This window comes from Brienomyrus brachyistius, chromosome 16, assembly GCF_023856365.1.
Source record: "Brienomyrus brachyistius isolate T26 chromosome 16, BBRACH_0.4, whole genome shotgun sequence".
Lineage (NCBI taxonomy): Eukaryota > Metazoa > Chordata > Actinopteri > Osteoglossiformes > Mormyridae > Brienomyrus > Brienomyrus brachyistius.
Window position 1 is genome coordinate 10353450 of NC_064548.1, and position 26782 is coordinate 10380231.

At 49.3% G+C, this 26782-nt stretch overlaps 1 protein-coding gene across 19 annotated transcripts in view; it reads left to right on the plus strand.

The window, feature by feature from the left end:
• The window catches only part of tns1b (tensin 1b), a 174858-nt gene that overhangs the window by 136502 nt on the left and 11574 nt on the right, over nt 1-26782 (plus strand). For 12 of the 19 annotated variants that reach the window (XM_048977918.1, XM_048977916.1, XM_048977914.1 and 9 more), the window contains 8 exons: nt 13628-15238; nt 16897-16977; nt 19538-19731; nt 19850-19985; nt 22539-22634; nt 23260-23295; nt 24591-24771; nt 25670-26421. In XM_048977918.1, the coding sequence (XP_048833875.1) occupies nt 13628-15238; nt 16897-16977; nt 19538-19731; nt 19850-19985; nt 22539-22634; nt 23260-23295; nt 24591-24771; nt 25670-26421 (3087 nt within the window). The remainder of the gene's footprint in view (nt 1-13627; nt 15239-16896; nt 16978-19537; nt 19732-19849; nt 19986-22538; nt 22635-23259; nt 23296-24590; nt 24772-25669; nt 26422-26782) is intronic. The other 7 variants (XM_048977922.1, XM_048977931.1, XM_048977923.1 and 4 more) reach the window with 5 other exon arrangements.

Genomic DNA, 26782 nt, shown 5'->3' on the forward strand with positions numbered 1-26782 from the left:
CAGGGGACACCCACCAAGACCAGTCCCTCATATATATTTTCCAAAACACAATTTTCCAGTATGGATAGTCCTGATTATGGACGACTATATCCTTGTGAGGAGTTATGTTTCCTTTGACAGTTTTTCTGAAGGCTAAATGCCCCTTAATAGCATACATGACAGTGATTCTTTATTTGCCCTTTGTATAAGCACACAGGAATTCTTTGGTTTTCAAATATCCCATCATGCTTCCCCACGAGGCAGCATGTGAGAGCGACGCTCTAACTGCAGTGAAGTCATCCTGCCCCTCCTGTGTGGGACTCTAAAGATATCCCACCCGCTTTTGTCCCTTCAGCAGGAAGTTAAAGCGTGGGGCAGAGGGTTAAATGTTTATCTCCACCCCCATGCACCGGAGCGCTCCAACCTGTCACTGTGACAGTGTTTAGGTCTTGGGGCAGCGTGCAGTGCAAAGTGTAAACAACCGCGACGCGTCATGGCTTCCAGGCCCCGGGGGTGAGGAACATCTGGGCTGTGGACCGTAAACGGCGCGTGACATGCTCCGACGCGAGCCGCCCCCCGAGCTGGCCATGCTGTCACGCCATCGCTGATTTTTCTCCTCCACTCCCTTCCGTGTGACTTTGTGGGATTCAGGGTTTCTCGCTTCAGACATCCTGGCCGTCCTCCGTGGCCACCTTTTGAGCAGGCGATTGGCGGTGTGCTGTCAGCAAACCTCGCCGGACAGCTTCTGGCAATCGAGGATCGTGTCGTTTTTGTCGCCTGTCCCTGGCCTCTCTTCTCTGTGCCGTTTGTTGACAGTGCTGCATCGGGGCTTGTTTGACATTTTTAAAAATGGCTTTTCTTATACTGCCCATCTTTAGCTGTTTGTAGCCTGGCCTCTTCATGTAGGGTTCTGCTGTAAACTTGTCTGGCATGAAGAGAATAGTGTCATGTAGCTGCTGTGCCAGTTGATCAGGGGTGGACGATGACAGGTGAGGACATTTGGGACATTTCCTCTCCTCTGCCCCCCTTTTCGGAGTGTACTGGGCCCTAAAGTGACTCGTCTGCCTGTCAGTCAGGACCTAAATAGCTGCCTTTAAAATAGCTGGGCGTCAGTCTCTGCAGTGGCGACCCGGGGGTGTAAGCGAATCCCCCCCCCCATTTTCAGTGCCCCGTGATCAGCCCAGGGGTTTGGGAGGGGGTCTCTTGGGGGTCCCCACGACTGTCTGGCTCCAAAGTCTGGATGTCCAAAGCGACCTGTAGCCAGTGTGTCAATTTTGCGGAATGCTAACGCTGTTGTGAGATTCGGCCACTGGAATGGGCTGTTTTTATTTTTATTTTGTAATGCATGAAGCAGAATGATTTTATAGTAACTGTGACTGCAATACTCTTAGTGTTCAGAAGTTCGGGGGGTTCCATTGGGAAAGATAAAGGATCGGCACTGCCAAAGAAAGAAATTTTCTTCAGGCAGTTTGTAGGAATCCTGTAAAAATGCATTGATTGGAGTTAACTTTTGTTTTTTTTTTGGCAGACATTTTCATCCAAAGCATTGTGTAGTTGAGACAGCAGTGTCAGTCAATCCCTGGAGCAATTGGTGAACTGATGAGGGCAATGCTCAGGGGTCGGGTGGTGAAATCAGTCCACTCACCCTGAGAATTGTACCAGCAACCTTCTGATTACTGGCACAGCGTCCTAACTGGCTGTGCAAGAAACACACTTTATCACAATGAGTTAATACTGGAGGGTCACTCAGTTCTGATTTGTTGGTGTGATGGTCAGCCTCATGGTCTATATGAGATGAAGTGAGTAGATATTCGGTGGTCTGTAGCCCTGCACTGTTGTCTGTGCATGCTGCGTTCATCTGCATTCGTCTGCGTTCGTCTGCGTTCGTCTGCATTTGTCTGCGTTCTCCTTCATGTCACAGGTGCTTTTGCTTCATCTCTTATCTCAGCTCCTCCTATAGACCCCCAGAGCTCGACAGCTGCTGCTGCCAAGGTTACATCTTGGGGGAGACTATAGTCTCTGTATGGACTGTCATATGCATACCAGGCTCTCAGCACCATGACCTCCCCCCACCATGGTCTGGTGATGCTGGGATGTTCTGAGAAAGCACCAACCGATTGACTTCATCAAAGTCATCAGAGAAACCGTGTAGAATAAAATTAATGGAAAACATCATAATAATTGATCAAAATCATCGTAGAAGCAAATGGAAAATCAAATGTCGACTTTCAGTTGGACGAGCTTGGAGGGAGGATAGAGTTTAGCTGGAAGAGAAGTCGGAAAAAAATTCTGAACAAGTTTTTCGGAGCCGTTCTTGGAAACTTTAGATGCAGACCAGTACGAGGCTGTGAGGAGGTTTGCAGCAGACCGGGATAAATGCAGAGGGAGCGTCTGGGAGGGAGGGGGGTCAGGGGTTAACTCAGAGGCACAATCTGGAGGTAGGGGGCTGGGGGTAAATACAGAGGCAGAGTCCCTGGAGGGAGGAAGACTGGGGTAATAACAGAGGCAGAGTCTGAGAGGTAGGGAGCTGGGGGTAAACACAGAGGCAGACTCCTGAAGGGAGGAGGGCTTGGGGTAAACGCAGAGGTAGAGTCTGGGAGGGGTGGGGGTCAGGGTTAAACGCAGAGGCAGAGTCTGGGAAGGAGGGGAGCAGGAGGAGCTCTTCAGTGTGCCCAGCAGGGGGCCATGCGACAGCCCAGACGCTCAGCGGCGGTTTTTACCGACGCTCTTCCCATATTTGGCCACGGCACGGCCCGCGGCATTTCTGGAATAGCTCGGAGCGCAGTGCGCGGTGGCAGGGAGAGAGGGGATTAGGAGAGGGGAGGGAATCGCGCCCGGCGCACAGAGGTGGGACCATTGTGCCCTGCGCCTGCAGCCCTTCGCCGCTCTGAAGGCTTTTGTGCGTCCTGACGGCAGTCCCAGAAGCTGGCGAGACGGTGAGTGAGGCCCGGGGCGATCGACAGGGGGATTCTTTGGGGCCGGCCACGTCTGCAGACGCCGCCAAGGGAGGTTAGCGCCCTGGGGAGAGCGGTTACGGAGGAGAGGAAGCGCGCGCCCGCACACATGCACCCTGGGATGAGCTACCGTCACTCTGCTGTGACGAATGGAGAAAAAAAGTGCATTTACTGCGACTTCAGAATGTGAGAACGAAAATGAGTACAGAGGTCTGGAGAGAATCTTTATCTTTCTCTCATATGTACTGTAAGGGTATGCATCTGAATATTATTTTTCGTGTGTTACTGACTATATACCTAAAAAGAAGGGTTTTATTGAGGAATTAATTTTTGCTTCTAAAACGTGTTTTATGTTTGTTTTATGGACGTTATTGCCATTTTGACCCGTAATATTTTTAAGCAGGTCTTTTTTAGCATACACTTTTTGAAAATTTGTAATTTGCGATATACAGCGTGTCAGTGCTGTTACTTTATGACGTTATCTCTGTGTGGCTCTTTGGATATAATCATTTTGCTGTTTCTCGCTGTCAGCAGTTCCGCATAGTCCTGAGGTTCTTACGGCAGGTGTGTCAGTAAATGCTGTTGCAAATGTCTTAGGTAGGCAAAGAAAATGATGTTGAGATTATCCTTGTGTTGGTATAAAACTTTAATATTATGCCTGTCAAAGTGTGTCAACCTCTGCTAAAATCATCCTAGTGTTTGCAGTGACCGTCCAGTGCAGCTATGTATTGTTTGACTTGGCCACTAGCACACCTCATACAGCTGGTCAGTCTGTCACTGACTTTTTAAACCAATATATTTAATTATTTAATTGAGCTGTTGATGAAATTTAACAAAATCATGGAACGGCTGAGGTGCCCCTGAGGAGAAGTTTGGGAACTGAAGCGGTGTTCATCTAGCCATTCAACTAGATATCAGTAACTTTTTAGAAAACAGAAAAACCTATTACTAGTTTTTATTGTGTTACTCTTAATTTGCACATGTTCTAATGTCAAATTGTGTTTTTTGTTCTAAGCCAAAGTACACTTGCTACCCAGATAAACAGCTTTAAACATTTCTTTGGACTGCTGTATATACAGTACTGTATATCACTTCCAAATTCTGCCTAGTCGTTTCTTTTTGGCTCTGAGTCTTACCATCAGAGACCCCTGACTTTTGTATGGTAGGGTTAGAGTCACACCTTTATAAATATTTGGAGCTTTATGGGGAAAAAATTAATCTGATCTGTGATCAGTGTGAACAGCTGTTGGGGTGGGGGTATCCAGCTGTGCAGGGAGTGACAGCAACGAGAGGCATGTGTGTGGGTCCCAGTATCACCTTCTCTCGTTGTGATGGCGCCTATCAGTTACAGGTGCGGGGCTGACTCACATGCGGGGCGTTGGCCGCACATTGGAGCAGGCATGGTAGTTTAGCTTTTATCGTATAGTAAAGGGGCGTCCAGAGGTTTTCAGGTGCAGAGCTGTTTTGTGTCTCTCTGTGGGAGGCATTATGGTCTGACCTTGGCTGCTGGTCCTTGAGTCCTTTCTTTGTGCTGTTACCAGTGAGTGATGGTGGGGGTCTTCCAGAAGCTTCTCATATCTGTTGCTTTCCTCCTGTGTCATATCAAAGCTTCAGGATGCTATGTTTCTCTCCATGTTGACTGCGAAGGTGGGCTGAAGTTCCCGCTGGGATCTCCGAGGTCCTCAGCATCTTCCTCCTTTATGGATGATGAGGTCACTCCAGTGCTCCGGATCAGAGTGGAAACCGGAATGCACTGCCTACACTTTCAGCCCCATCCAATCTGACTCTGTGGTTCTAGTATGGGCTTGGGACACATCCCTTCAAAGTGCCCCCTCAGTAATTTAGGGAGGTGTGCCCACAGCTTTCTTCATAAACCCCAAGCCAACATTTTGGTCAGAAAACAGAAGACTGGCATTGGCAATGCAATCACTAGGAATCATTGTGCCAGACCATCTCAAGACAGGGCTGGCAGTCCTACATGGAGGTCTGAGGTGATGTGGCAGAGTTGCTCTGGGTGACATGTGACAGCTCAGACGTCCTTACATGATCACTGGCATACAGACAGATACATTAGTCACCGACACAAATAAGGTGAATACAGGATCCCCAAGGGAGAAAAATTAATCAAGCAAATGCATGTGTGCAGAAAGATGTTGTGACATGTCGTCTCTGGCATGGTGGTCCAAAGAGGTGACTTAACAGGTGGTGACAAGTTTGTCCCCAGGGACCTGGACTTGGTGTGATGTCATGTAGCACATGGGCCTTAATGACTGACCTTTGCACTTGGCACCACTGGCAATCTTGGCTTTGGGTGTGAACCAGTAGGGGGCATTCATATGTTGTATATTCCGTATTTTTGCACACTCCCTTGGACCACCTACTTCTGACCATAATCCCTAAATAGCTCCAAATGGCCTTCAGCAGGTGGCTATGGTGCTATTTACGAGGCCCGTCCATGTCACCCCTGAGCTGTAAAGTGGGACCTTCGCAGGAGCAGCGATACACCAACACCCTGGGATGCGACAACGCAGGACCTCGCATGCAGTTTCGAATGGATCAGGACTTTAAAGAGAACCTTGACAAGATGGCACCCTTTCGCTCCTTGAGACATGCGACTAATTTTCCGCCAGGTGACATCAGCACCGGTGTTTGGAATGTGCCGGGATTCAATGTGCCGAGTTTATTCATTGTAATAATAAACACAGTAAAGCCGAACAGAATGCCGATTGTAACCAAAGTAGATCCATCACAGTGCTCTCCCTCCTTGTGGATGTTTGGGAGAACGTCAAAAGGACCAGGCAGAATGGCCAGGGTCCCGTGCCATGGCCCTAGATCACACTGCAAGGGATGAAACCTCAGACTCCTTGCTTAATGGCCATTTTAGACAGGAGGCACGAGGTGAGAATTTTCACACTTACGTTTATCCAAAGCAAAGTACATTTTTTTGAGAAGGTCAGTGTCAGTCTCTGGAACAATTGGAGCTTAAGGGTCTTGCTCAAGGGCCCAGTGGTAAAATCACTCTGCTGACCCTGGGATTTAAACAAGCAACTTTCCAATCACAGGCGCAGTGCCCTATCCCTTTCAGCTACACCCCCCCCCCCCCCCACACTTTCGATGAACCATCTAATATGAGGTCTTCCTGTTCCGTTGCTGTTTTCCCACATGTCCCAAGGTACACAGGGGCTTTGTCCCACGTGAAGGTGATGAAAGCGTTGACGTCACCCACAGGCCCGGGCTGGACATCCAACTCGTTATAATAAAATTGGCCTTTTAATTTGTTTTTAAAAAGTCCACTGCGGTCGTCCAGTTTCTTCTTGCCCCGTCTCTGTAAATGAAAGAACCCTCTTCCCAGGCTTGGCCGCAGGGAGAGCGGAGGGGCCGGCCCCTGCGGTTCGGCCCGCTCTGGTTTTGCAGAATGCACGGAATGACGCGCTACACATCCCTGCCGAGTCCGCACCCCGACCACAGGCAGCCGCCGCTTCAAACGGGCCGGACCGGGCCTCGCCGCAACCGGAGCGGCCCGATCGCTTTCCCGGAGACATTATGTCACCTCTAATGACAAGCTAGCCCAGATCAGCACTCTTGTATCGATTCATTGGCAGCAAGTGGCTCAGGAGCAGATAGAGGGTGTTAAAGAATGGAGTGTGGTCATTGAATGAGGTGTGCATGTTGCGTGAAGCACCGTGGCCAACCCCATGTTATGCACTATCCATAGACTGTTCAAGTCATTTAATCAGTCCACCTGATACCGTAATGACCCGTCATTAAGCCCCTGGCTATTTATATGACAGTCTGCACCCATTTATCTACCGGAGGCGTCTCATTGGTGGACGGTTGTACCCACCGCTTCTTGATTGGTCACGTGAAACCCGAGCTGCCGAATGACGTGCGTGGGTTGTCTGCATGTTGCAGAGGCACTCCGGAAATTTGGATGACTGCCCTGCCAAAGTAAGGCATTCTGGGAAACCTGAGGTGATTTCTATTATATATTACTCTGCAAGGACTTCCGATGGATACTTTCAGCTCTTGTTTTTAGGATCCACTAGCTATAGCATAAAAAAAATGCTTATATATATTTTTTTTCCAATCTCGCTACTCTATTCATTTTGCAGGTCTGCTCATCTCTGCAAATTTTCCTGACGATGCTTTTAAAATGCATTTTTAATGCCATGCATTTAAAAGCTTCCATTAGTCGGAACAACTTTTGGCTCTTGAACCATGCTGAGTATGGAGTAGAAGTACTTACCTTTGGCATATCTGTGCCAAGTTGAAGCAGCCCAAATCCTGAGTCTTCTCAGACAGACTTTCATACCTTCTTCGTCAGTCATTCCCTCTTTCTCACCTCTCCGCTTGGGCAGGAGCAAGGAACATGTGGTTTGTTCACAGGTGTACTTGTGCCGTGCCATATGGTGATAAACATTCCTGACTGCTCTGGTAAATACTGGCCGTCGTGACTCATCCTGGGAGCAAAATGTGGCCCTTGAACATCCCCAGATACTCACAGTATGCTGTGTTGTGAATGAGGAGGGAACACACACACACACTGGGGGGACCTTCTGGAATCTCAGATGGCCATCTCATGGACCATTATGATGTCTGTCCTGATTCGGCATGCACAGCAGAGTGGGGGCAGTCGGGGAGTCCCATTTGTGTCTCACAGTGGGGGGTGCCTAGGGGTCAGATGTTTGTGTCTCATTTGTCCACCACGCAAGATTCCCATTCGCAGGACATAAGCAGCCTATTTTCCATTGTAGGACATGCAGTTTCTCTAATCTTCACAACCCCGGACTTCCCGTTCCCCATTGAGTGCACTGGTGTTTTTGTTCTCCATCATATACAGCAGCATTTAAGTTCCTCGTCCGGTACGCCGGGGTTCCTGTTCCCCATCAGCTATAGTGCAGTATCCATACCCTGTTGAGTCTGCTTGTGTTTCTGTTCCCTACCAGGTATGAAGGGGATTCCATTCCTTGTCAGATATGGCGGAGTTTCCGTTCCTCATCAGGTGCAGCAGAGTTTACATTCCCCATTGATTGTGGCAGCTTTTCCATTCCTATCAAGTGTGCTGCTATTTCTGTTCCCCATTGGGTACGGCAGTGGTTCCATTCTTTGTTGGGTATGGCGACATTTCCGTTCCCCACTGAGTATGGCAATGTTTCTGTTCCCCATTAGGTATAGCAGCGTTTACGTTTCTTGTCAAGTACGGTGGCGTTTCTGTTCCCCGTTGGATATGGTGGCATTGCCTTTCCCTGAGGAATATGGCGTGGATTCTGTTTTTTGTCGGGTACTCTGACATTTTCGTTCCCCGTCGGGTATGGCGGTCTTTCAGTTCCCCATTAGTTACAGCAGCTTTTCTGTTCCTTTTTGGGAATGGTGCTGTTTCTGTTCCTTGTCAGGTATGGCAGCATTTCCATTCCTTTTCGAGTACGGCAATGTTTCAGTTCCCCATCGGGAATGGCAGTGTTTCCATTCCTCTTCCAGTATGGTGGCGTTCATGCTCCCCAATGGGTATAGAAACATTTCTGTTCCCCGTCAGGTACTGTACAGCTGCGTTTCTGTTCTCCACTGGGTACAGCATTGCTGAAATGTTAAGGGAGAGATGCAGTGGGTGCCCGTTACACAAAAGGTTGGGGCCGAGGTTGTAAGGAAAATCAAACATAAATACGTATGTTTGTTGTTTAAAGGATCTGCCTATTTTCCATCGTGATGGGGTAGAAATAAGCACAGAAACAACTTTGTTACCATGATGTAATATTAACAGGGAAAGTCATGCTGTTGACATCTGCTGTTTTCATATTAAAATTAGAACAAGCACGAGTATATGTGTAATCAACACTTAAAAAGATATTTATTCACTGAGTCGTTATCTCAACCCAGATTTGTAATTGGACATTGTGTCTGTATGAAACCTTTTCTCCTGGCCAGTGGGACGATTTGCTCATTAACTTTGTGAGCTCATTCATTTAGTCAGGTCATCAGAATTCTCCACATTCCAGATGCATTGCAGATGCAGGCTGTTGAATTTGGAGAGTGCATCGAACCCTTGCCCTTTTTTGTCAGTATCTCTCTTTTCCCCGTAGCCACTGTAATGTCATGCTCTGTCCAGCTGAGCACGGTCAAAAACGCTTAAAAAAACAACATTCTTACTGTGGTCCTCTTTGACTTCTGGCCAGCCGTTCCCTCATTGCCCTGGAAGATGAGGAGCCATTGAGTAGCTGGTAGAACAGCTAGAACATTCTGTGGCTGACAGAGTTGTCCGGCAAACGCGAAATGCCACGGGGAATTCTGCAGGTGGCCTGTGCTGTCACCAGGATGGCGCTCTGCCAGACCGGCTTGGTCTGGCCACTCAGTGGTGGCTCCTCGTGCAGGCGTTTGTCTTGGAAGAGATGGCAGACCAGCTCTGGCGCGATCTGAGGACAAGGTCAGGCTGAGATCCAGACCATAGCCGCTGAAGCTGCAGCCACGTGCAGGCCTGGCCTACAGGTACGAGTGTCGTGTTTTACGTAATTCTGATTTACCACCCATCACGGATGTTTTTTTGCATCAATCCAGATTTACTTAAATTGGTTTTTACATAAATCGAGATTTGCATATATAGGTGTTCACTCTGCTGGTCTTCCTGTGAATGAAGCAGTTTACCAGAAATGATCAGTATCATCTTAACCCCTGAGTGTCCTACTACGAATCACAGCATGAATTAGCTGCACTTTTCAACCCTTTTTGATGGTGTTTGAAAGTCACCTGCTGACACCAGAGATACTTGTTCTTCCGTTAAGTATTCATATTACAAGAGTCGCTTATTCCAATTTCAGGATATGACCACCTATTTAGTTTCAAAGGATGCTTTTTCTGAGAAGGACATAACACAAAAATAACAGCCTGCTATGACAGACTGATATCTTTTAGGGATCTTTAAAAGTTTAAAAAATCATGCTCTTTATCGGAGATGCCCGAAAAACACTCAGCTGTCAAACAGAAGACCAGGACAACACCTGAATCATGGGATCACCCAGGGGGGCTGTTAATGGATTAGCTGTCATGTGGGTTTAAGCGGAGGTTATCCGGTTAATCAAACACTCAGAGGGTATTTAACCTCCGGGCTACACATGTATCACACTCAAAGAACTCCATGTAAAAGTGTTAGCAACCCCCCCCCCCCATCACCCATGCTGAGATGGTACTTCCTCCAGGTCATCTGTTAGCCTGGAAAATGACTTTGGGTTCTGGTTCATTTTTTATTTATTTAGTCGATGCTTTCATCCAAAGAGAAGTACGTTTGAGAAAGAGGGGTCAGGCAGTTTCTGGGGCAGTTGGAGTTAAGGGCCTTTCTTGGGCATCCAGCGGTGAAACCACTGTGCCGACCCTGGGGTGTGCCAGCGTCCTGACACTCTGAGCCCAACACTGTCCCCGTAACCATGGTTTTATACGGATGGAAGGGGCTAGCAAAGGGGCAGAGGGGGACGAGGCTGTGAATTACTCCATGTGCGTGGGGGGTGCAGGGGGGCATTCTCCACAGATAGCTTGTTGTCTTCAGGACGGAAAGTTAATGTGAGAACAAGTGGAAAAAATGGCTGCGAACTTTGATCTGGACGTCATTCATACGAGTGGGCAAAAAGTCTGCAGTGTACTACTCATTTATGCTAAGCTTGGTGTTTGGAGAGCTTAATTTAGTAGTTCAGGCTAGAATAATGCTTGTGAAGGCCTTTCTCCCGATCTTCCATACCTTGCTGTTCCCCTGCCCCTTCAATCCCCTTACACACCTCTCTAATTCTTCGTGTCCTCCCGGTCCCACAGCCCCCCATCCTAGACCAGCCTGTGCATCATTTCTCCACAGCTAGGCGTGTTTTTCCATTGCGCACCCTGTCTCCTCCCTGCCTCTCTCAGTGGCGCCACCCTTGTGTTTATATGCGTGAGGATGAGGGAGGGTGGGGGGCACTGGGAGGCGGAGAATGGAGGGGGGGGGGATGCAGGAGGACGCCCCCACTGCCAGTGATGTCAGTACTGTCAGATGCATAGCTGAGAGGTGATACACATGAGTCAGAGGGCAGGGGACTCCCAGTGAACGGAGCGGAGTTCCGTCCTCGGCAGGCAAACTCGATCCCTATGAGGCTCTAGGCCAAACCTGCTCATCCTCCTCACTTCTCCTGGCTCAGTTTTTGCAAGAACTTTCTAGAAAAAAATCTCACCAGCTTTCTGGAGCCAAGGATTGCTACGAATCCGCTTGAGGACCAGGTAGGCTTCATGCCATATTCTCTCTGTTATGGATGTAGTTGTTCTGAAGTGTAATGGCCTCGGAAGAAGTGGCCTGTTTGCGTCTGCAGTACTGTAGCTGTTTATGCTGTGTGTAGTATTATGGGCAGGTGCTTTTATTAAGTATCTGTTGATGTATCATATCATATCTGCCTGTAAGCAGTTGATTAAAGAAATCCCAGAGTAAGGGGCCTTTGTGATTCCAAAGTGGAGATGTGCGCATGGCCATCCCTAGTGCTGTCATGTGCACATTCCTTGCACGCCGGAAAACGAAGCGTAGGTGACAGGACTTAGAGTTCCGCTCTGGGGGAAGCCCTCCCCGCTCTTGGGGTGCTTACAATAGGACCCCCCCCCACACCACCCCAGCAGGGGTCCCTCTTTGTCACGCAGGCTGCGAATCGGTGCTGCTCTGGGCGGGATGATTTTAATAAGTGAGTTTTGGAGAGCTCTGGCACCACGGAGCCCTGGGAGACGACACTGGAGGGGACAACTGCTGGCAAAGCAGAACTGGTGGTGGGAGGGGAGTCGGGCGTGGGGAGGGGGTTCTTTTTTCTGAGAGAAGCTGTCAGAAAGGGGGGGGGGGGGGCTGATCTGCCTGCCAGGAAACAAAGTCACTGAAGAGTTGTCAGTAGAACCTTTGAAAAGTGATCCCAGAGCCCATTGCTACTGTCTGTTTGGCTCCGTCGTGTAAAGGGCTTGGCTTGGACACGGCTGTATCGAGCTAGCAGACGGCTGTCTTCGTACTTAACTTACTTAGGATCGCCGTGCTCTCCTCTTCTTTTCTTCGCTTTCCTCCCCGTTCTGGTCTCTTTGAAGCCCTGGTCTGTTTAATCGCTTATGGGCTACAGGCATATTCACCTGCTGCCTGCCCATGGTGGGGGATTCATTTTGATGTTCCTTCACAGGATCATGAGAAAAGTAAGGCTAGTTAACAATCAGAAGGATATAAAACCAAGTCTCACATGAAAATCAGTCTCACATGAAACAAAAAGCCCTCAAATCCTTAAGTCTGTTTTATGTTGCTGGCAGTCACAGTTGCGTGGGAGAGGAGGGGGCTGTAGCAGGGTTCAGCCAATCAGGTGATGAGGGGCTGAACTAGCCTTATGCATTGAGGCGGGGGAATATGATTGGTCAGTGCAACTGCCCACACTGGGTATTGCACAGTCACAGCTCTGTTCCATTTCAGGGGGAGAGCTTCCTGTCGAGGCTAGAGGCCGCGGCTTTGGGAGCAACCCGAACGTCTACGTTCACTCAGCACTGTGAAGGGCATTTGTTCCCGTGGAAACGGGGCCAAGTGGTGCCCAAGCGTATCTCACATGGAGGGCGGACGGGACCAACGTGACAGCAGAGCCAGCCCGGCCCCCTGGCGGACACAGGGCCGCGTTTGTGGGGGCCTGGGGTCCATGAATGTTATTTTGTTGTGACAGGAGAACAATGAGAACCATTGTCGGGGCCGGGGAATTGTAAACATTGCGGGCAGGGTGACCGGTTCTGGAGAGGAGGTGGTGGGTTGTGCATGTGTGTGAGTGTTTGCATGAGTGTGTGTGAGTGTGAGATATTGTGCTTCGATTCCAGGGAAGCAGGAAATGCCGTAGACGTTTATTTCGGTGGCCACTTTTCCGTGGTTGACTCACTCTGCTGGCTGGGACAGCAGCAGCATTTTCCTGGTTCAATCCCATTGGTCTTGCAGACTGGGCTGAAGCCCAGAGGATTTGCTGCCTGATGGGGCTGTAAATGAGTGTGGGAGGTGGGGCTGGGAGTGCGGGTAGCGGTGGGGGGACAGGGGAGATGGCGGTCAGCAGAGCCAGAGTCAGCAGAGAGGGCAATAGAGGCAGCAGTCAGAGAGACAGCGCATAATGAGCTTGGGGGAAATGCTCTTTGAACAAGAATGTGATGACGTAGCTGTGTGTGGCTTGTGGCTCCTCCACTCTGACCAGGGAGTACTTACAATGTGAAACCATGTACTGCGTCCAGATCCCAAAGTAAATAAATAAGTTATAAAGTTTGTTAAGTTGTCTTTGAACTCTACAGTTGAATAAAAAAAAATCATCAGCTTCCGTGAAGATAATTTTATGACACGAAATAAACGACACAACCCCAAATGTTGTTTATGTGTTTGCTGGCTTTGGCCTGGTGCATCCCATAATGCACTGTGGTACAAGGACATGGAGGATGGTTAGGGCTTTGCTCTGAGTTTCTGTTTTTCAGCGTCCAGGAGGCTCCTCTATAGTCCAGTTGTGCTTCATGTTGTTGGGGGGGGGGGGGGGGAGGGTGCGATTGACTCATTTGTTGAGATTCGAAAGATCACAAGAGTCTACAAGCCAGATGTCCGGAGTTGTACTGAAAGTTACGGTTCAGGCCTGCACTGGCACACGTGAGTCATTAAAATTGTTCAACCATGTTCATCTTCTGAAATATTCTTTCTCCATCTGGTGTCTCCTCCCCAGACGTTGTTCACACGCAAGGTCCCCTTGACGGCAGCCTCTACGCTAAGGTCCGCAAAAAGGAGTCCCTTGAGGGAGGCGTCACAGCTAACGGGCTGCCCCCTGTTGATCACACTCTCCCCGCTACGGACCATTCCCTCCCCACTGTTGACCACGCCCTCTCGGTGAGCAGCGACTCGGGAAACTCGACCGCCTCTATCAAAACCGACCGCACAGATGAGCCGGTGCAGCAAGCAACCCCAGTGAGCCAGCCCTCTGCGCAGCCGCTGAGCCCCGAGGAGAAAAAGGGGTTAGACCAGCTTCTGAGTGGCCTCGAGCCCCCTGCCCACCACCAGGGGTACCTGTCTGCTACTGCTTCTCCCGGAGCTGGGGGAGGGGGAGGAGTGCGGCACCTGGTACCCGCCCAGGTCCATGTGAATGGGCAGAATAACGTGGAGAGGGAGACAGACATCCTTGACGACGACTTGCCCAACAGCCAGGAAGCCAATAGCGTGGACAGCCTGGGAACTTTCTCCTCGTTTGAGGGAAGAGCCACTCCCGCTGAGCTCTACTACCAGCCGGACATGGTGATTAACGGGCAGGACGGCTCTCTCCTGGACCGGAGCCTCTCAAATAAATTGCCACAGGTTTCCCTGCACCCCATGCGAAGCTCTTCCTCGATGCAGGAGCGCATCGCAGAAGTGGGTCCAGCCCACATGGGCTACGCCAACCAGAATGGCAGCATCTATCGCTCTCAGTCTTTCGGTGCCAGCCCCGGGGCAGATCCGACCCCAAAAGCAATGCCCCGGGCACCCGCCCGCAGCACCAGCAGCCGGGAAGCAGTGCAGAGGGGCCTAAACGTGTGGCATCAGTACGGCGTGCCAGAGGAGCCGGTGACTGATGGAGCCCGCTTCAGCCCCGGCATGCAGACTCACAGCCTGCCCGAGTTTCCCAACGTGGCCTCACAGAAGGAGATCGAGCAGTCCATCGAGGCCCTCAACATGCTTATGCTGGACCTGGACCCAGCGCTGACCCAGATGCCCAAGTCCTACAGCGCTCCACTGGCTCCTGGAGAGGGCGCTCCGATCACTGTCCAGCCCACTCTTGGGCAGTCTATCCCCCGGCCCTCGTACCAGGCCGATTCAGTGTTGCACGGCTACCCCTCTGGCTCTTCTTCTGCTTTCGGGCAGGTGCTCCAGAAACCCTCAACCATGCAACCCCGCATGTCACCAGTGCAGGCCAGCCCCACCCAACCTCCAACCATCTACAACCCACCAAGGCCCACCGCCATGTATCAGCCCGGCCAGGCCTTCCCAATGGAATCATCTGGCACCCTTGGTTACAGGCAGCCCAAGCCCACCGCCCCGGTCCACCTGGCGAGCCCTGTCAGCCCAGCCTCTTCTGTTGAACCTTCTAGTAACAGCTTCGGCCAGCTGCAGCTGCGTCCCCTCAACATCTACCCTGCCAGCACCGTATCCTACTCCCCAGAGCTCCAGGACCCCTCCATCTTCCTGGGGTCCCAGCGGAGCCACAACACCACCCCATCCCCTATAACCAACCCAACCCCTGTAAAGGAGGTCAAGCCCGAGGAGGAGAAGTACAACCTGGAGGGTTTGGTGGCTCATCGCATAGCCGGTAAGCTTGAACCTCTATGCCGTCACCATTAATTGCTATCAGTTACCTTTGCTAATTTTGCTTAATTTTTATAGCTTTAGGTCTTTCTTTGATTTTTATATGACAAATCTTTCCACACCTTTAAGGATTAAACTGCCTGTTTCTTTCATTTCAGATCAGATTACAATCAAAGAGAAACAAAGCCATAATATAGCATTTTTCCAAAAGGCAGAAAAGCCAAACGCTAAGCACCGTAATTATCTTTGAGATGGAGGCCGCAGTCGATGTAAGCTGTAGAAAGTGGAATAGCCCTGTTTCTCTGGCAGTCTGCACTTGCCCGGGTTTCTTTTAACCGAAGCGAATTAACGGACCCATGTTGCGGTTAACTACTTTCGGTAAAACGCATTGAGGATTTGTAACTTGGATTCATACCTTCTAAAAGCCCTTTATGGAAACCTGGGATTCTAGTGAAGGATACCACACACAAAGCCTTCAGATTTGTCTTAAATTATGCTTTCCCAGAGAGGAGAGGTCAGCATTTCCTGGTTTCTGGTACATTTATAGGCAGATGTGGAATTTTATGGCATAATGTGCTGTATTCTGCATCGCTTGGCTGGCAAAGAGGCAGAATTGCTGCGGATACAATAAAGGCATTGTTCCACAGGACGCTGTATCCCGGCCCTCCCAAACCAGTGGTGGCCGTGTCCGTTGACGCAGTCTGCCCCGTTCGGGACTCCTCACTGAAACCAACTTCCACCTGCCGTCACAGTTAGTCGCTCGTAGCTCAAAAGCACAATGCGAGTTGTCCCCTTCAAGAAGAAAGAAAATAACTGTGTCAAAGTGAAAATGTAGAGGAGGAGGGGGAGAGTAGCTACGCATTCCAGATGTTAATAAGATACAGAGAAGGCTACTTTGTAGAACTGGGCACACTGGCATCACCTAGTGGTGAAGCTGGGTAATGACGGACTGATTCCCATTAGGTACTGTTATGTCAGAGTTAAGTCCAATGAATGACTTTCCTATTTTTATGGTGCCAAATGTAGTGGACAGAAATAGCAGCGGCAGTGCCCCTGGGACTTTTTTTCCATTTTGCAGAGAATGACTTTCTGTTAAGACTATGCATGGACTCCAAGTCGGACGGACCAGGGCAGTGCTTGACCATGGACATCTAGCTAGAACTATAGGCTGAGAGACAAACAGCTCTGGTCTTTCTCCCAATCCCCACTTTGTCATAGTTAGCTCTTGACATAATCGCTTGTTAGAACAAGTGAACAGGTGAGTTTTAGTGGGTGCAGATCTAGCCTTTTGTTTGCTTAGTATCTTTCCTCATGGTTTCAGATGGAGAGCAGACAGAAGCAGGTTGCGTCCTCTCAGAGCAGACGCCCTCTAATTGGGTTTTAGCATTTATTCCTCATTTTCTAGTTCCTTCTCTGTGAAATTGTGACAGTTCAGCACTGGTGAACAGAATAGTCACTCATCTCTGTTAATTTAACACAGAGTAACTGTCTTTTTTCTCCTTTTCCTTTTCTGTCTTGTTCTGTCTGTCTTCCTCTCCGGATCGCCCCATCCACCTCCTCTCTCATCCAACGCTTTCCTCTCCTCCTCCTGACTCCCACGGCCCCCCCCATCCCTCACCACTGCGCGTCCCTCCCTCGCGTCTCGCTCACCCCCCACCGCAGAGTACAACGCGCGCCTGCAGGGCATCAATGACAGTGTGGCCGCCCTGCAGTCCGTCCGTCATCGCTCCCATTCCTTCTCTGGTTTGTTCTGTCCTGCATTCCTCTCCTTCCTCCTCCCTCATCTCCCACACCTCCCTTCAAACTCGCCGTGTTCTGAGTCGTACACAAACCTCACGCATCTCTCCTCTGTCTCTGTGGCTAGTCAGTGTAAAACTGGGTGGATGTCAATGTCCAGTTACTCTGTTAATATCAGCGTTACTAAATTAATCTATCAATGAGTAACAAGCGCAATTGGTAAATTAGTACACATGTCGCAAGGGAGTATTCATGTTTGAAGTGTGCCTTTCTTAGGTACCGTGGAGTTTTCTTTTGGTCGGCATGGTGAACGGATTCATATGACATGGGTTTGACAGTTTAACAAACAGAGGCACAGAATTTATGCGAAAGATGGCCGTTTTGGTTTAGCACTGGTGAGTTTCACAAGGGCGCAAAAAAGACGTGGAGTTTGGGGCAATGTAACGAGGTCTGGGCCTTGGGGGGCGAGAGGGACTATGGTAACTTTAGAGGAGCCTTTTTAGGAAATGATAAAGAAGGTTATCTGGTAAAATAGAGCGAATCGCTGCTGCTGTGTGTCAGACAGCTTTGGAGAATCGTAGCTCTCACTAGAGTGCTGCTTCTCTGCGCAATCCCAAAAACGCTGCCTTGTTTCAGCATCGAGAGGACAAACGATTCTTTCTGAATGTGCCTTCTTGAAATGAACTGCTTCGAAGGAGAAAGACAAAGGGCTTTCTGTGTGGGGCTGCTTTGTGCAGAGCACAAGACGATGTGCGCACTGCCTCTGGGCTGCCACCAGGTATGCGGACACTGCGCTCTTTCAGACTATTTTCTGAGCTGTTTACATGGCCTAATAGACCTGGCTGGCCTGTAATATTGTTTACAGCGTCGCAATGACATTTATAAGTGTGACTAGCTGAGCGTCAATGTTCTGGGTCAGTTTTGCAAAAAGCATTCTTTTTTTTTTTGTTCCTCTTTGAAAACTTCAGAGAAGTATGCAGCTATAGGGTTTCCTTGAGTCAGTGATGAAAATTCCCACGCAAGGGAGTCCGTAATGCCACCAGATGGATTCCCCAGAAGGAGGGGAATTGTGGGATACTGAACCTCAAGTCGGACGCTTTTAGTAAAGAATTCCGAAATGACAGGGAAAGGAATTTCATGTGGCCTCATTGCCCTGTCTGTCTGTCTACCTGCCTGTCTGCCTGCCTGTCTGTCTGTCCTTCTATCTATCTATCTATCTATCTATCTATCTATCTATCTATCTATCTATCTATCTATCTATCTATCTATCTATCTATCTATCTATCTATCTATCTATCTATGTGTTTTGTTATATGCTCCCATATTTTTGCTTTGAATATTGAGTTAGGGAGAGAGGGGCAGACTTCAATGTTGGGATTCCCTGCTGCCCCAGATGGAGTCTATTATCGTTGCCTGGTCACCAAGGTAACAAGCCTTGTGTTGACATCTACAGCTGTAAATCTGCGCGGTCTCTGCACATCTGGCTAGCATGTTTCATAGCCCCGGTGCAGCGGATTTGGGGGGGGGGGGGGGGGAGGCAAACCGTTTGACACCGAGAGACGTGGTTTCAACAGAAATCAGCGTAAAGGCCCAGTGTCTCATCATTCTTATAGAGGCGTGATCAGAAGTAGGTCAGAAATGCGAGCGAATGGCATGTGATTCCCGTGAATGATTTTCAGTTCCACATTTCTGTGTGTTTCTGTCCAGAGGGTAGCGTTACGCCTAAAGGGGGCTTTCCGATGAGAAATTCCTCCTTCTTGCTCTCCTCCATCTTAGTCTGGGGCCCCGTGAGGACGTTCCTGCCTGACCCGCTGGGAATTTGGCAGCGTCCACACACTGTCGAACACGTCCATGCCAAAGGCAGGAGGTTTCACGAATATTCCTTGCAATCTGTCGCCCGTTTTCCCCACGCCCCGGGACCTGGCTGTGGGTGAGGGGTGTGTGTGTAAACGCAGATGTTTGTGTCCGGGATATTCTGGGTTTTTTCCCCTTGTCTATTTATGTGAGCAAGTATAATCATGATGAGAGCTGGATAGCAGACACTTGTATTTTAACCATTATTCAGTGGAAGAGTTTAATTGGTTGGGTAGCCAGCCTGTCTGGTCCCCCTGATACTCACAAAATACCTGCAGAATACCTGCTTGTTCACATGCATGGAGGTGAAATGTTCCACTGGTTATAGTGCGAAAGAAAAAGTAATAAATAGAATATAAATATTAAGACATATTAACATAACATAAATTGGACATGGCTGATGATGGTCTGGGCTAGGCTTTCTTTCCAAGGGTAATTCTAGGATTTTTTTAAGGTGGCAGGCTTAAGAGGGGTTATAATTTATGCAGAGAGGCCAACCTTATCATTAGCCAATGGTATGCTTTGAATTAGTTAGTGACAGGTGGAGGGGGGCACTCCAGTAGCCAATCAGCTTTAAGCTGAGTCCAATGCCCTGTGCCGTATACAGCCCTCTGTCCTTCGAATTTGTGGGTGGTGTTGATGTTGCTGCTAGATCTGTAAGGCCCTGCTAAGGAACACTGTCTCCTGCCTGTGCCCCCTCTCGGTTTGGCAGGGGTTCGTACCCATGGGCCAGCGACGGACGAGGCGCCGGGCCCCATACGGCGCCGAACCACCAGCGAGGGACAGTACCAGAACGGCCAGAGTGGGGCGCCGGCGGAGAGCAGCATGATGCGCTCACCTGTGCGCTGTGTGTCACCTGAGTTTGCCAACACCATCGCCCTCAACCCTGGGGGGCGGCCCAAGGAGGTAAGGGGGCAATGCTTCACGGTTCCAGGCCTTTTCCACTTTTCATTGCTGTGTTTTCTAAATGCCTGCGTGTTTTTTGCACGTGTGGGCGTGTTCTTTGTGTCCCCTCCCTCTCCAGGGACAGATGCACAGTTACAGGGAGGCTTTCGAGGAGGCGGAGTCTCCAGTCAGTCCCAACAGCAGCACCGGCGGTGAGGCTCCTCCCCAAACCCCTGCCTTCCCCGTCTCGCCGCAAACCCCTTACTTCAACCTGTGTAAGTTCACTCTTCCTGCAGGGGGGAGGGCGCTGTGGAGCTGTTAGTCTTGTAGGCATGTGTAACTACACTTTTAATGATGATTGGAAACATCCCCACAAAGGAATCGCTCTTAAACTCGCTGTTTTTCTCATTAATTCTGTGACTTAGTAAGTCCTGGATCATCTGAGTAAGAGTTTGATGAGTTTGATGCTGATGTAACATGTGTGTTATATTTCTGCCGCCTAAACAAAAATGAAACTAGGATTAAGTGATGATAAGTTTGCGCTTTATATCAGATAAACACCTCTAATCTGTGTATTAATTTACACGGGTGGATATAGCCATGAATGGGCTGTTTTATGCGTTTGTTGTTGTGTTTACACTTTGTGGTGCTTATTTGTTTTGGACTGACTGTATCGGTGATGGTTTTCTCTGCTTCTTTGATCACATCTCTTGGCTTTATCTGCTGGGACTCCTGGAGGAAAAGTCATAGTAACTACTTGTCTGATAGATCGAGCCGAAGGCAGAGTTTGAATAGGGGCATTAGAGTGAAGGTGGGATTCCACTTTACCTGCCGTTCGATGACAGCGACTGCTGTTTACGAGGCCCAGCGCCGAAACGACAATGACATGTGATTTGGACGCAGTGAGACGCAGTGGCATTGCGGTCGGACTGGGGGGACTTCAACACCATAACACCGTAACACCATTCCCCCAGCCTGCCCATTGTTACGGGGGTCGGGCATTCCTTGGTTTACATGCCCCCCACTTGATAGCCCCCCTGAATCCACATCGTTAACCTTTCGTTATTTGAGGAACGTTAACTCCGCAGCTGCCGACCTCGTAAATCAGCGAGACGCCCCCCCCCCCCCCCCCCAGCACGTCCACACTCAATATTTCTGTAGCTTCAGGGAAGTTAGTTCTGTGGTTCCTACCAGCTATTACCTGTATATTCGGTTACCTACTTACCCCCCTCGACCTCCCATCTGCTTCCCAGCACTAATATAAAGTGCCTTGTAAAACTCTATTACCCCCTAACGACACTGAAGTACCCCCGGTCTTCGAGCCCGGAGATGGACACGTACCCAGGAGGTGCAGTCATAAGTTTTATTTTGGCCTGAAACAGAATAGCTCCTCTTACGAGGGACTGCTTGTTAAAATGGCTCTCGATTTATACGCAGAGACGTGCAGATGGGTGCCAGGTACATTAAATTAATGTACGATTCTCCTAATGTTATTTATTCCGTTTAAGCCACTGCGTTACCATTATTATTAATGATGCGATGGCTATTTTTGGTTCTTAATAAAACTTAGAACAAACAAAAATGAAAAAATCGCTCTTAGCACAATGTCAGAATTAAGGGGATTACCTGCATAGAATTGCAGTATTATAAATAGTTCATTTATTAAAAAAATCAGAATACAAATCTGTATTACCATGTGATTTTGCTTAAAATCGAATTTTGTGCCAGGATGTGAACCAATAGGAAGCACTCGGCACTTTGTTTGCTCCAGCCCCATGTAAGGAATACGATTAATCCGCGAGTGCAGACAGGGTGGATTACAGATCGCAGGGCCTGCGCCTTTTGTTGCTGCGGTAACGCTATACGCCCAGGTGCGTTTCGCACCTGCTGTCTGCTGGGAAGCCTGAAGGTTCCTGTCTCGGCCTCTGAGGCGTATAGCAGGCATGTTGCCATCAGAGTGACAACATCACAGCTCCCTCCTCCTGCAGTGAAGTGCAGGAGCTTGTAGCGCAGCCCCTAAATGCTAAACACCCCCCGCCACGTTTCACAAGGCATTTAGGCTGCATAACAAAGAATTGATTTGGATTCTTTGGTAAGTGGAGGAAGCACGTCACTACTGCACTGTGTTCCTGTGACCACCCGTCCTAACCCACCTGTGCCCCCCCCCCCCACCTCCTTCTGGCATGCAGATGGAAAGCCGACTAACTTATGGCATGTAGGTCCTTTTTGGCTTCATCACTCCACCCATACTCGATATCGCCCTGTTCATTTGTGGTTTTTGGGTGCTGACCCCACGCCTCTGAATGTGGACTGCTCTCCCCTATGTTTTTTCCATATATAAACTTGTCACCATGGCTTCTATTTTGGTCACGTGACCATGACACTTACATCTCTGCTGTCCTTCCTGGTAGCAGTCGGAGGGGGGGGTGTCATGTGACCCGTGCAGATGCTCACTGTCCCCCTTGCTAGTCAGCCTGTAGGGACAGTATTTCATGCTATTTGCTAACAACAGCCCCTGCATGATCAAGATACAGAATGTGTGCTGCCACCATGCGTCTTGTGTCTGGCGTGTGTCCGCTGCTCTGCCGATCGATCACTGTACGTCACACCCCTCTCTGGCCGCTTTTTACAGCTGAGCATTCCTGTGCTGTGCCCTGTGACATCACCGCTTTGTTTTTTGGGTGGAACATGAAGTTAATGTTCCTGCTCACTGCTCACATCTCAGAGGGATGCCTTGAGGGCACACACAGCTATGCACTGTAAAGGCGGAAGCTGCTGATCTTGTGCTGGATGATGGACCGCGTCTTTTCTTTCTCCCCACCCACTAGGTCGTTCCCCCCCAGGTCTGGCTAAGACCCCTCTATCCGCACTGGGCCTGAAGCCCCACAATCCAGCCGATATCCTGCTGCACCAGAGTGGATCAGGTCAGTTCTCAGGCTCGTCTTCTGAGGAGACGCTTACGTGTCACAGAGGCCACCAGGTAGCACATGTGGTGAGGATCAGGCCACGCCACCCCTCTTGTTTATTTCCGTTTTATTGCCATTTTCCCCTCTGTAATAGTACAGTAAGCTAGTAACTGCTTACAGCCTGAGTGTCACATTTTATTTTGCGATTGATTGGGGTTTATTTTGTTGACGTGGCAAGCGGCCGTCAGTTTAATTTATGACCTGCTATCATTCAGGCCTGAACGCCAAACAGCCGACATGAACTAACAGTGAATATCTTTTGAGCTGTAATACGAAGGACGTCTTCCGCCGCCTGGCCTTTAGAGTTATAAAACGGTGTGTTATCAGCCAGCTACAGCTGCTCTCACTACAGCTGGTTTGCATCTGCGGTTTTGCTAAGGTTTCGTTATCAGAGTCAAGCCTCGTTGGCCAATGTCGATACGGGACTCTGTTGTGGAGCTGACCTGCTGTCTTTTAGCCACCCTTCCTCCTCTCCTCTTTCAGTGCCGTTCGCTCGGTTTCTCTTTCATCTGTTTCTCTTTCTCTGCTCCCTGTCTCTGTCACCCTTCCTCCCTTACCGTCTACCCCCCTCCCTCAACGTCAGACTCAGAGCCTAGTCCTGTAGGTGACGGTGAAGAAGGTAAGAGCATCTCCATGGACGCTGTCCATTGCATTCATCCTCTCCCAACTTCATAAGCACTTTAACAGATGTGTCCCGACCTCTCCTCAACCAATGTCCTCCTCAACCCAGCTCACTTCTCCATCGTCTGTCTTGAATACTACCTCATGTCACACCTCACAGCCAAAATCCTCTGGTGCCCCGTTTATTGTCCAACGAAACCTTTTTTCTTGATTACTCAGGGCCTGGGTAGAAAAGACCTTTGAGGCTCATCTGTTCAGCAAAACATGTCTCGCCTACGAGCAGCTGTAAGAGCCCCCTAAAAGGCTAGCTAGGGTGAAATCCTCCACGCTCTTGCTGTCTGTGAGATTAGAGCCCTGTAAAACAGCTCTTTGGGGAGATCTTTCTCTGAATCTGGGGCCGTATAATGTTTACAGATTGCAGGTCATATACTGTCTCAGCCAGCTAAGCAGTAATTTCTGCATTACCGCTCGGATCCAATTAATTTTTACGAGTTGGGGTAAGAATGTTCTGCTCAGGGGATAGACTCTGCTTTAAAATATGAAACAGAATGAGGAAGAACGTAGCCGTATCTGGATACTTTATGGAAACACGTCTCATGTGAATTTTGTCAGAGATGTGTCAAAGGCGAATGTAAACATGACCATAGCATTCAGTGTAAACTCCTGGATTTTGGAGACCAGGTAGTGCTCAGGGGTACATTGATGTTTTGGTTCATAATCAACCAGTGCTAGTCATGCAACTCAGGTGACATCAACAGCGCTCTAGGGCGCCATCTTCTGAGCGACCTGGTGCTGAGACTCGGTGGGGGGGTAAAGTATTCAGGCGGTTTTCAGTTATCTTAATCCGGATAATTGATAATATACAGTACCAATAAAACGTAGCACGCCAATGACGTGCAAGGAGAACTTTCTGTTTTAGAGAATGTTAATGTTGTCCAGTGGTCAGATTACTAAGCAGTGAAACATTGTTGAGAAGTACCACATCAGCTTTGATTTGTGAGTCAAGTTTCTTTATATTAACTATTAAGTTCCTGTGCTCTCCTTAGCAAACTGACATGTGGTAATCATTCCTAACCATAAATTATAAGAATATAATATATTGTTTAATGCACATTTATTTTTTATTTGGTGTTTGCTGGAATGTTCTGACTGGTGAGAGTTCTCATCTGCATGTGTGTGTTGAGTTCTGCGATCCTGTCTTCATTCATGGAGGAGCTCAGCTATCCCCTGGTGTTCTACGACGCGACGAGCACCTCCTGCTTTTTTCATGGCCTCCTCTCGGGTGCTTTCCAGAACCTCGCAGCTACGTGGAATCCGTGGCCCGCACTGCAATTCCTGGAGGAGGAGTAGGGGACCAGATGGGGTCCCCCATACCACCTGGATATTCCGAAGATAGCATCTCCAGGCAAATGGCCCCCCAGCACCCCTACAATGCCCCGCTGTCCTCAAGCAGCCCCATTCACAGCACTGAGAGGTAAGCTCCTCCTGCAATGTAACCTGGGATTTATTTATTTATTTTTGAGTGGGGCAGGTCGTCTATGATTGACTGGCAACATGGGTATCAGTAGGTCCGATCACTCGAGGCTATAGGCCCAAGTATTTTAGCCCCGATGCTAATCTTCCTTCAAAAAAAGATTTTAGAAAGTCACGCCCCAGGTAAACTTGACTTAGTCCCCGATCTTTTGAATAGCCAGAAACTCCCCTGACTGCCATGGCCAAAACAACCATAATGATCAGCGCTGAATGCACGTAATTAAGCTGATTAATTTTCCTACAACATCACAAGAGGTCTCGATATACCCCAATTCTGTGGGATATTATCCATACACAGCTTCTTTATTTTACAAAATGGCCGCCAATTCCACAGTAAATTTCCATCAGTTGCAGTGCAGACCCATTACACAGTACCGGGCGTGCTTTACATGTCAGGTCGGAACTTAAACATCTCCCAGGAGCAGATGATAGGGAATTTAACCCCCACCCCACCCTTCTGCATCCTAGCGAGAGAGCCTGTTGTCTGGAACGAGAGTTGGCTGTTCTGTCCGCTTGAGAATACATACCAGCCTTATACTCTCATCAACAGGCAGACATAAAAGGAATAACTGAATAACATGAAATCCCCTCCCTTTGAAATTTAAAGCAGAGTTAAATTAGTTTGTTTGTCTTTTAGCATTTGAAACTGATTCACCTTTAGTCTTCTAGTGATTGGCTTTGGGAATTTATAGCCTGTTCCTGTCTCATGATTCAAATAACAGTTAGATTGGCTCTTTAGAAATTGACTGAATGGATGCATAGGTGTTTGTTAGTTTAATTATGTATAATTATGTGTTGCTGTGATTTTTGTGACATTGATTTCTTTGTCCATATGTCAGGAGCTTCCCTCTGGCTGACGGCAATTTCCGGATGGGATCCCTCACTCACTCTGCAGGGGACCTCAGTTCCCAGGCCCCCGAAAGCACATACCGCGCCCCCACCTCATCACACATGGGTTCTGGCAGTGTGAGCTCCCCCTATATGGGTCCCGATTATAATTCATACCAACCAGAAGGTGCCCAAGTGAGCATCATGGGCGTCCACACGGTTCCCGGAAGCCCCAACACCCTGCACCGCACAGTGGCCACCAATACGCCACCCAGCCCCGCCCTGCAGCGCCGAATGGCCAATCAGGGCAGCCCGGCCTTGGGCAGGCGCGCTGCAATGCCCAATGGTGGTGAGCCTGGAGGCAGTCCCGTGCTAGGCCGTCACCCCTCTGTCACCCAGGTGACCCCAGGCAGCCCAAGCTTCGACCGACACCTGACGCACAGCGGCTACACCACACCGGACGGGAGACACGGCACGCTGTCCCGTCAGAGCAGCTCCTCGGGGCCCCACCCTCCATCCACGCCCTCTTTCCCGGTCTCTCCTGGGGCCTACCAGGAGGGGGCAGGCCTGAAGCAGGGCAGCCCCGTGCCTCAGCCTCAGCTCCCGGAGAAGCAGCATGTAGCAGCTGGGGAGAGGCCCAACGGCATCCTGTCCTATGGCACGCTCAATGGGAAGATGTCCTCCCCGGTGTCCAGCACCGGCAGCACGCCCAACACGAGCTTCTCACACACTCTACCGGACTTTTCCAAGTATACCATGCATGGTAGGCATGACCACCGGCACCGGAACTGTTCCAAACCCAAGCGTGTAAATGTGATTTAATATTATTCCTTATTATGAAAAAAAAATCAACCATAAAGGTAACCTTCCATTATTGTAGCAGTGTGTGGATCAGTGGGTTAGGATGCTGTGCCTGTGATTGGAAGGTCATTGGTTCAAATCCCATGGTAACTACGCCACCCCACCAGAGTGACTGACCATGCTTTCTCGAAATCTATGTTGATTTGGCTAAAGATGTTTGCTAATAAATGAAATGTAAATGCCTATAATGTATTGTTGGACCCATAGTAAATTGACCCAGTTAAGCAGAGAATTTCCAGATCACCCAGTGAGGGAACACAGAG